The following is a 10,208-nucleotide window of genomic DNA, read 5'->3' on the forward strand; positions in this document are numbered from 1 at the left end:
GGTCTCTCCTTCAGACGACCCTGAGCTGATTGCAGGCACCACGTCACGAGACAACAACCGCAGAGGTCACGTGACCTGCTGCGGGCTGAGGACGCGTTAAACATGCAGAAAAATAATAATCTCTTAAACATGTAAATAAATCTGCACGTGCAGGGCAACGTGCAATTAATACTATCTTGAGGTTGATTATTTCATATTTATATTTATGCACTTTTTATAGATCAATATTGTTTTTAATTTTTTTACAGCACCAGACAGTCAGAGTTGCTTTGTAGAGTCGGTTTTTTGCAGTTAATAAAATGATGACCTAAAGGAAGCACGTGCATGATTACAGGTCACACACGGCAGTTCTCATAATAATTCAGTGACTCTAAAGCTGAAATAATGAATTTTACGTTGTAAAAAAATGCTCATTAAGTCGCTCTGCTTCAGTGAACTTTTACATGTAATAAAGCTCTTTATATTTTCACGGTGCTGTTACCTTTACGTGGATCTGTTTAGGGCACTACATCTAAGACCTCTGCTTTTAAAGTAAAACACTTTCTATTTATTCTGGTTGCACTTTGACGTCTGACTTTTATTTAATTCCCTCCCAGAGGTAAAAAAAATAAATAAAATAAAAGTCTTAAACAGAATTTAAGGTGCTTAATTAAACAATTAATCAAATTAAACCAAATATAAATATTAAAATGAAGGCAGTTGAAAAACAGCCTCTTTAAAAAAGTTGAAATATCGCAATAATAAAACTAAAACGTGATGGTTTAATGTGTGTGTTGACGTGTGTCTCGTTGTGGGAGTGTGTTGTGTTGTGTTGTGTTGTGTTGTGTTGTGTTGTGTTGTGTTGTGTTGTGTGTGTTGTGTTGTGTGTTGTGTGTGTTGTGTGTTGTGTGTCTGTGTCCCTCCGCACGTTTTAACGACTCGTCGTGTTGTTTCTATTGTTGCTCCGCTGTGACTGTAAACGGTTCTGTGGTGCTCCGACATAAAACACCAATCTGCTCCTGATTAAAACAACACGGAGAGTTTACAGAGCAAGTGGCCGTGTGAGATTAATTCAGCCGCGCTGACTCATTATTACAAAACCCCGAAATCCAGCAGAGAACCGCAACCGGGGCTCTTTACAGCTCATCAGCACAACCCGGGGGAGAGCTGCTCCGTCTTCTTACGTTTGGGGTCACATATTTGATCGTTAGGGTAAATCAACTTTCTTTAAATAGAAATAAAGGCCTATGTAACTATTTCACTTTTTTTTTTTTTTTTTTTTTTTTTTTAAAAAGGTGATTTTTGTTTTATTTTTACCCTCAATTTTTTTTCCTTCAAAAATATTAAAACAATTGTGTCGTTAAACGAACTCCGTTAAAATTTCGTTCATATTTTTGTTTAAAGTGCAGAATTTCCTATTTATTTAGCGGATTTGTACATTTTGAATCCAGTGGAGGCTTTTTATGGTGAATGACTATAATTCGGCTGCAATAATAGATGCTTAAATCAGACGGGAGGTTTGGGATAATGGTTATTAAATATTAAACATAATTTATCGCTCCAAAAAAAGGCGTCCAAACGCGCCTCTCGGACTCTCCGCTTCCTGCCGCTCCTCAGACTCACCGAGGTGGGAGTTCAGAGTTCAGCTGATGCGGAGGTGAAGCTCGGCTTCTCCAGATGGCTCAGAGACTTTCAGGAAAAGAAAAGAAAAGAAAGAAGTTGATTTGGTTTCTTTTGGTTTTTCTCTTCGGCTCTCGGACTTCTCGGGTTTCAGGGTCTCTGTCGAACCTGTCGGGGGACGCCAGCGCCACATAAATCACACTTTACTTTATAAACCCGGGTTCTCTGAAGTCCACACACACACACACACACACACACACACACACACACACAGTGTTTCTAATGTAGATGTGCTTCGTGCAGTTTGCAGCCGGTTGGAAACCTTCATCGCTGCCTGTCTTCTCATCTTTCTTTGTCCTTTAATCCGGAGCACATTTCTTCTCACAAAGGAGCCTCCGATCGGTTTATCTGAAGGGATCAATGTCTTCTCGTTTCCATTGGAAGCTGCAGCAGCGAGGTGCATGATGGGAAGATGCAGAAGACAATAAACACCCTTTTATCCCATTTGGATAAATATCAGTTTGGCAGGATTGAGATTGTTGTTTTTATTCAGGATGAGTCACTAAACGATTGTTTTATATCGAAGGAAAATGTTGGAAGGAGAATTTTGTTAAAGTAGAAACGGCTGGAAATCAATGAGAAATATACTAAAAAGCCCAATTTATAAAATGAAAGATCAGAAGAGTGAAAACGCCTCCATGGGAACATGACATCATTCTTTTGAGTTGAGGCAACAACTTTAGTTGTTTGAAATTAGATTTATAAAACTGATAAGAGTCTCGTTTGTTGTTCAAATAACTTTTAATTGAACTGAAAAACTTTGTTATTTAATCAAACTCAATCAATTGAATACTTTTCTGATGAAAACACAAATATGATGTTGTTTTAACACAAATTCAGCAACATTTTCTTTCATCTTAACCAATGTATTATTTCCATTAAATATAATTTAATTAACTTAAAACGCCACTTAAAATTCTCGGTCCTAAAAACAAGAGGGTCATGTGACACGGATCATCTGGAATAAACTCAACGATTTTGTGTCAGTAGAGATTTAAAGCGACTTTATTCTAAAGAAAACTGTATTTATTGCACAGAAATGTACTTTAAATCTGAAATAATATATAATTATATTTGTGGATTTTTATTCAGAATAGTCTGCTTGCAGGTTTTTCAGGTTGGAACCGATTTCATAAAATTTATAAGCGAGTCAGTGGAGAAGATTTCAACATATTATTTTTTATTCAAATCAATAACGTTCTTCAGATGAGAATCTGATTGAAACAAATATGAAAAATCTTTAAATTTAATTTGAGAAATTATCCAATGCTGGAATATTTTTCAGGCTTTTAGGAATCAATTACAAATGAAAATGATCTGAAATATCTTTATTTTGTGCATTAAATTCATCATTTATTAAAAAAAATTGCTAAATTATGGAGAACTAGTCAGTTAAATATCTACAATATCAAGATTTAATATGTCAGTGAAAAGAAGAATAACGTAGTTTAAACCAATAAAAGTGGAGTAAAAATACTTTAGAGTTTACTTCATTATTTCTAGAAGATGTCAGAACTCACAGGAAGCGAAGTTGGTCTCGTGTTTCGGAGCTGAATCGGATCGTTTGGAGGTGAACTCTTCTGCTGAGGACATCAAACGCTGACCTTGGCGGTCCGGTGTGGTGGTGGTGGTGGTGGTGGTGGTGGTGGGTGGGGGGGGGGGGCAGACAGGCGGGCCGGCGGTCCCAATGCCTCGCTCAGCTTCCACCTCCCGACTAATTAAAAAACCTGCTTTTACAGCCCCCCCACCCCCCACCCCCCTTCAGACGGCCAGATGTGACCGGAGCGCCGTAAAAACTCTCAAAGCGGTTTACAGAAACACTTACTGCACTTTTAAAACTCTCCCGCCGTGTAAATTCCTCCTCAGACCACGAGCAGATAACTCATCCCGGACAGAACACACCAACGTATACTTTACACTTTATTTTAGTAAGATATCCCACTGTAGTGTACATCCAAATATCAGCGGATTTAATATTTACCCCATTTAAATACCTCTTTAAACACTTCGGAGTTTTTACGCTACATTACAGTTGTGAGTAATTTGTGATAGCTCGTTCTGGAAGCATCCGTACGTACGTTGGCGGTGATCGTCTTACCGTCCGGGAGGCCCGCCGCCGCCGCCGCCGCCGCCCTCCTCGGGAAGTCGACGGGATCCATCGCTCACAACTTCACCACAAAAACAGACAATCAGAAACATCTTTCCTGCTCACGGAGCAGACGGAGGGAACAGATGGAAGATGTCGTTCTGGTTCTGATCCGTCCTGCAGGATCACAAACACTCACGGCTGCAGAGACATTTAAAAACACCAAAACTACAAATGCTTTTTACCCTGAAAGCTTTCAACAGACGAACACAGATCTCCGTCTGAAACCATCTGATCAAACCTGCAGCGGTGGAACGTAACCGAACGTTTACTCGAGTACGACAGCTTACAAAGATGATCCATAACCAACATTAAAATGTTCCGTGAAGTCGTATTTCAGTCGTTTCTATAACCCCATTTCCAAAATAAAAAGTTCGGACGCTGTGTAAAATGTAAAAAAAAAAAACAGAATGTGATGATTTGCACATCATGTTGAACCCGTATTTAATTGAAAATAGACTAAAGATAAAATAACAAATGTCAAAATTAAGAAATTTTGTTGTTTTATGAAAAGTATTTCCTCATTTTGAATTTGATGGCAGCAACACGTCCTCAAAGAAAGTTGTGACAGGGTCATGTTTACCACTGTGTTTTAGCAACACTCTGTAAACGTTTGGGAACTGAGGAGACCAGTTGCTAGAGTTTTGAGAGTGAAATGTGGTCCCATTCATAGAAAATTGCACAATCATGAAACGAAAAAATACGACAAAGGACACACGAGGAGCGGCTGAAATCCTCCATCAGGCAAGAACGGGACCACATTTCACTTTCAAAACTGCAGAAACTGGTCTCCTCAGTTCCCAAATGTTTACAGAGTGTTGTTAAAACACAGTGGTAAACATGCTCTTGTCCCAACTTTTTAAAAAACATGTTGCTGCCATCAAATTCAAAATGAGCAGATATTTTTCATAAAACATTAAAATTTCTCCGTTTCAACATTCGATATTTTGTCTTTGGTCTATTTTCAGTTAAATGTCATTTAAATTAGATTTTTTATTTATATTTTAAACAGCGTCCCAACTTTTTTTGTTTGAAAAAGGGTTGTATTTCATAAATATTTTAAATCGTATTTGAGTACTTCAACTTGTGAAACTTTCAGTACATTCTGATGTACTTCTACTTGTACTCGAGTATTTTTTCTTGGCGTTGTTGCTGCTTCGACTTCAGTAAACGATTTCCTTCCATCACTCCACATCTGAACACCTTCTTTGGTAAAACTGATAAAAAAAAAAAACCCTGCAGAACAATTTGACTAATTACAGAAACGGATGTTTGGAGGAAACAGAAAGCTGCTTTTTAGAAACTGTAGATTGAACTCGGCATCTTCGCCGGCTGTCAGCGACACAACGATGGTTTTAATATTTTTATGGCTTGATTCATGTATAAAAAAGAAAAGAAAAAAGAAAAGATTTCTTTCTAACTTCATCATTATAGAAGTTTTCCTGTCGGAGAAACATTCGACTGATTCAGGTTTCTGATGAGAAAGATGCTGAATCGAGATAAATCAGATCAGATCACGGAAATGTGGAAATAGTTTGTTTGTAAAGTCACTGAGAATAAACACCAAGTCTGACTAAAGAAACCTGATTTAAATCAGGTTTTGTCTTTGAGTTTTGAATCGTGAATCTCCTGCAGGATTAATTCTCCACCCGTGACGCCTGGAGAGCTGAGAAACTGTTTGTTTCCTGTTTCCTTCAAAATAAAAGCATTTAGTTGTATAAGAAAGTGATTTTGAGAACAGGAGTGTTTGATGTTGAGGAGTTGCTCCTCTGTGGATCAGGAGGCCTCCGTCCCTCCCTGCAGACAGTCTCCTGGTGTTTCAGCCTCCTGCTCGGTCCCCGACGCTCCGATCGCCTCCTGCTGCTCCTCCTGGACGGCTCCTCCCTTCTCCTCCTTCACAGCCTCCTCCTCAACCTCCTCTCCTCCACAGTCTTTGCTCGATGGCACCGCTTCCTCCTGATTCTCCACCGAACCGTTTCCCTTGTCCCTCCTCCTCCTCCTCTTCTCCTCCTCCTCCTCCTCCTCCCTCAGCTTCTCCAGCTCCTCCTCGGTGGCCTGCAGCTGCAGCTGCTCCATCAGCTCCTCCAGCTTGTGGGCCTTTCGCTGCTCGTTCTGCTGGATGATGGCGTAGAGGTGCTCCGTCAGCTGCTCCTTCACCTCCGTCTTCTTGTGCAGGTCCAGTTTGGCCGTCACGTACTCGGCCTCCGCCTTCTCGTAGCGCTTCCTGTTTACAAACAAACAAACAAACAAACAAAAACAATCAGGAACACAAAGAGTAAACTCATCGTTTTTATGCCGTGTTGTATTTTTCATCTTCCTGTGACAGAAGTCTGTTGATTAAAGATTCATCAGCTCCTTTTAGGAAACATTTTCACCCGCTTTTTGTCTAAATTTATCCACTTAAAGAGTCGTAAATTAAATCAGAACATTTATTTTCTTCATGAGAGAAATAATCCTGAAAAGTTCCTTAAAATTAGAGACAGTTTTAAGTATTTTTGGGGGATTATTTTAAGGACTATTTTTGGACGACTCCGGTCCATTTTGCATCGTTTAGATCAGAAATACACAATATTCTCCGGCTTGGGCTTTTTTTAGTCGGAGGATTTATTTGATTTTTTGATATTTATTTTAAATATATTTTGAAGCAGAGCTCAACTGGTGGCTGATTTTAATCAGTTAATATGACGTTTTACAGATAAATCTGTATCTGCAGTCATCTCTGATATTAAAACAGAACATGATGCAGAAAAAGATGCTGTGGACTTTAATTTCTTTAAAATGTTTTTATAGTTATTCACTAATCTCTCAAAAGTTCATTGTTTCAGTGTAATATTGACATTTTGGACTATGAAGTTCATTATTAAAATATTAATTATCATGAATTTCCAGATGAATAGATGATGTAATAATTGTTAGCTTGCTTTTTTTTTTTTACTGTTGATAAATTTGGTGTCTTAAAATATTAAATTTCTGAAAACCTCTATTTCCTTGAAGAATTAAAGTTTGTGTGTCTGCGTGGATCCTCTGAAGAACCGGATCCTCGCTGAGAGAACAAAGCAGAACCACGTCAAACATTTTCTAAAGTCTCGTTTTCAGGTTGCGTCTCCACGACCGACTAAACGAGAACAATCGTTTAATATTTTCACGCAAACATCTGTAACGACAGCGGAGGAGTCGCAGCTCCATCATCCGGCTCCCTGGAGGGTCAGACAGCAGCTGCAGGGGGCGCTGTTTCCCCGGACTGAAGGTACATTAACAGAATGATGCCTGCTGACTGTTTTAATGTTTGACAGCAGCTCAGGAGGTCATAGGTCAACGAACCTCAGAGGAGCTTTTTAAAAAAAAAATCCAATCACCGATAGAATAATTTCGTGTATTAATGTGCTGCTGTGTTTGTGATGCAGCCGCCGCTCTGAGGTATTGAGCGAAGCCCCGCCCACATAGCTTTATCTGATTGGTTACACCTCGAGAGAAACGGCCAATCAGACGGCGGATGTTGCAGAAAACACCGCAATCATGTCATATTTGCTCCTTTTTAAGAGTTTAATAACAGTTTAATAAAAGTTGGTCTCACCCCGAAGCGACTGGTTAAATAAAGTCAAATAAAGGAGCGTTAAAATAACTCTTCCATCTCCTCACGGTTTCATTAAGAAGCAGCGAGTTGTTACCTGGCGGCCGTGTATTCCCAGCTCGCCTGCTCGATCCGCCCCCTCAGGATGCCGATGTCGTTGGACACCATGTCGTCGAGGGCCTGCAGCTCCTTCTGGATCCTCCTGAGCTTCACCGCTTCGGCCTGCGTCTGTTTGGACCTGAGCGGGAACACGAAACACCGTCAGGATCATTTTTCCAGCCGCCGACGAGTCGCTCTTCGATCGCTCGCTCACTTCTCAGCGATGGTTTTGGCCAGAAGAGCTTTCTTGCGTTTGTTGGTCTCCTCGATGACTTTCTGCTCGAGCTGCAGCTGCTCCAGACGCGTCTTCTCCCGCCTGCGATCACACGCACAATCAATTCAATGGGTTTAAATTTTAAAAAAGACAACAGAAAAAAAGACTTTACCTCCATTGCTTCTGTTTGAAGAAGCTTCGATTCACATCAAACTGGAAGGAACTTTTTTTTAGAAGATCATTTAACTCCTGCAGAAATTATGTTTTGATATCAGATCTCAGTTTTTCCATCTTCGATCTAAAGTGATAAAAATGAACCAGTTGGTTAGTTTAAATCCAACTTTTCCACCAACTGAACCTCCAACGAGGAGTCGGTGCTGCATTTATACTTTGTTGGGGTTTTTGACTCATAAAAAGCATGAATGATCAAGAATGATCAAGAATGATCATGAATGATCAAGAATGATCAAGAATGATCATTCATGATCATGAATGATCATGAATGATCAAGAATGATCATGAATGATCATGAATGATCATGAATGATCAAGAATGATCAAGAATGATCATGAATGATCAAGAATGATCATGAATGATCATGAATGATCATGAATGATTATGAATGATCAAGAATGATCATGAATGATCAAGAATGATCAAGAATGATCATGAATGATCATGAATGATCAAGAATGATCAAGAATGATCAAGAATGATCAAGAATGATCATGAATGATCAAGAATGATCATGAATGATCAAGAATGATCAAGAATGATCATGAATGATCATGAATGATCAAGAATGATCAAGAATGATCATGAATGATCAAGAATGATCATGAATGATCAAGAATGATCAAGAATGATCAAGAATGATCAAGAATGATCATGAATGATCAAGAATGATCATGAATGATCAAGAATGATCATGAATGATCATGAATGATCAAGAATGATCATGAATGATCAAGAATGATCATGAATGATCAAGAATGATCAAGAATGATCATGAATGATCAAGAATGATCAAGAATGATCAAGAATGATCATGAATGATCAAGAATGATCATGAATGATCAAGAATGATCAAGAATGATCATGAATGATTATGAATGATCATGAATGATCATGAATGATCAAGAATGATCATGAATGATCATGAGTGATAACTCCTTGAATTAGAGTTATGACAGTTTTAGTTCAGATGTGTGTTCTGTGAATGTTTGTGATCTATTATCTGTCTGACACACCTGCTGATGCTCCTTAATTAAAGCAGCCTTGTTTCCTTTATTTACACATTTTGTCCTTTTTCCTCCTCGTCTGTTTCTCGCTGTGATTTAAGCATCATCATTCCTCACATCAGTGAATCTGTAATCCACCTCGTGGTTTATCGATTGGTTTGAACTAGCAGCACCTGATCAAACAGATTAAACCAGGATGAACTGACCTGGATGTCTTAATTCTGCTCCTGTGAAACAGGTCCAGGTGCAACAACACGTCATGTTTAATATATGAATATATTATTCATATAATAAGGAGTCATACTGACATTTCCACCTGTTGCTTCTCCAGCTCTCTGACAGGCGGGGGCTCCTCTTCCTCCGCAGCCGCCTGCTGCTGGTTTCCATTCGGCCTCATCTCCGGTGTGGCGGCCGGAGCTCCGGGCCCGACGGCGGGCCCGGCGGCCGGCCCGGCGGCGGGCCGAGGCTCTTCCTTCGGCGGCGGTTCGGCGAGCTGTTGGTCCGGCGGAAGGCCAGCGGACCCGGCGGCTGCTGCGGCGACCTGCAGGGCTTTCTCCCGCTGGAACTGCTGCCGATTCCGGCCGGCTGGAGCCGCCTTCCGTCCGCGCGCTGCGTCTGGAAAATAAATACAAGGCGGTCATGTCCCGCGGAGCGAGACGTCGCCCGGAAACAGCGCGGAACCGGGTCCGGTACCGGAGTCACCTGTCTGCTGCATCCTCCGCAGCTCCGCTTCAGAAAAACCCGCCCAGCCGCTCATTTCTCCGGCGTCACACCGATAAAACACCCCGAACCCGATGGCGGAGCTCATCCGTGCGGGAAACCTTCAGGTGATTGAAAAAGTTTCAGACTTTATGAAACTCTCAACGACGCCGCCATCTCTGTTGTTTATTACTGCCACGTCAAGGACCCCGAAATAAAAAGAGACCGGCGCCGGTGTCGTCCCGGATATGGCCTGAACTAAAAGAAAACTAACATTAGGTTCAAAAAAGATAATAACATTTTACAGTCTAATATCACAAACAAATATGAACAGACAAAAGTTGACGCATTTATTTGTTTTATTTGGTAAAGAAAATATAACTTTGTAGATGAAAATAGAGAAGGCATATTTGTGGTGTGCTACACAGGCGCTCCGTAGATCTCCTTGGGTGTAAATAGGATTGTGGCTTTTTAAGGCTGAGATTTAGATTATGGTTTTATTTTTATTTAATCAGATTCAAATCAGATAATACTTTAAAAATAAACTGAGTAATCACGATATAAAAAAATTGTTAGCAT

General features: G+C 40.2%; 1 protein-coding gene across 2 annotated transcripts; it reads right to left on the reverse strand.

Moving 5' to 3' along the window:
* Nucleotides 1–2,933: 2,933 nt before the first annotated feature.
* gorab (golgin, rab6-interacting) lies at nucleotides 2,934–9,805 on the reverse strand. 2 transcript variants are annotated; one of them, XM_069721825.1, is made up of 5 exons: nucleotides 9,624–9,805; nucleotides 9,239–9,545; nucleotides 7,690–7,791; nucleotides 7,474–7,614; nucleotides 2,934–6,029 (listed from the first exon to the last, which is right to left on the reverse strand). In XM_069721825.1, exons 1-5 carry the CDS (start codon nucleotides 9,736–9,738, stop codon nucleotides 5,582–5,584), a joined length of 1,113 nt encoding a protein of 370 aa, XP_069577926.1. In that variant the 5' UTR covers nucleotides 9,739–9,805; the 3' UTR covers nucleotides 2,934–5,581. The 2 variants fall into 2 exon arrangements, with proteins under 2 accessions (XP_069577926.1, XP_069577927.1); XM_069721826.1 differs by having other exon boundaries at nucleotides 9,633–9,802.
* Between the last annotated feature and the right edge of the window lie 403 nt (nucleotides 9,806–10,208).

This window comes from Brachyistius frenatus, unplaced genomic scaffold (assembly GCF_029030835.1).
Source record: "Brachyistius frenatus isolate BFR_SWC_R1_liver_20210118 unplaced genomic scaffold, ASM2903083v1 Contig_273, whole genome shotgun sequence".
Lineage (NCBI taxonomy): Eukaryota > Metazoa > Chordata > Actinopteri > Embiotocidae > Brachyistius > Brachyistius frenatus.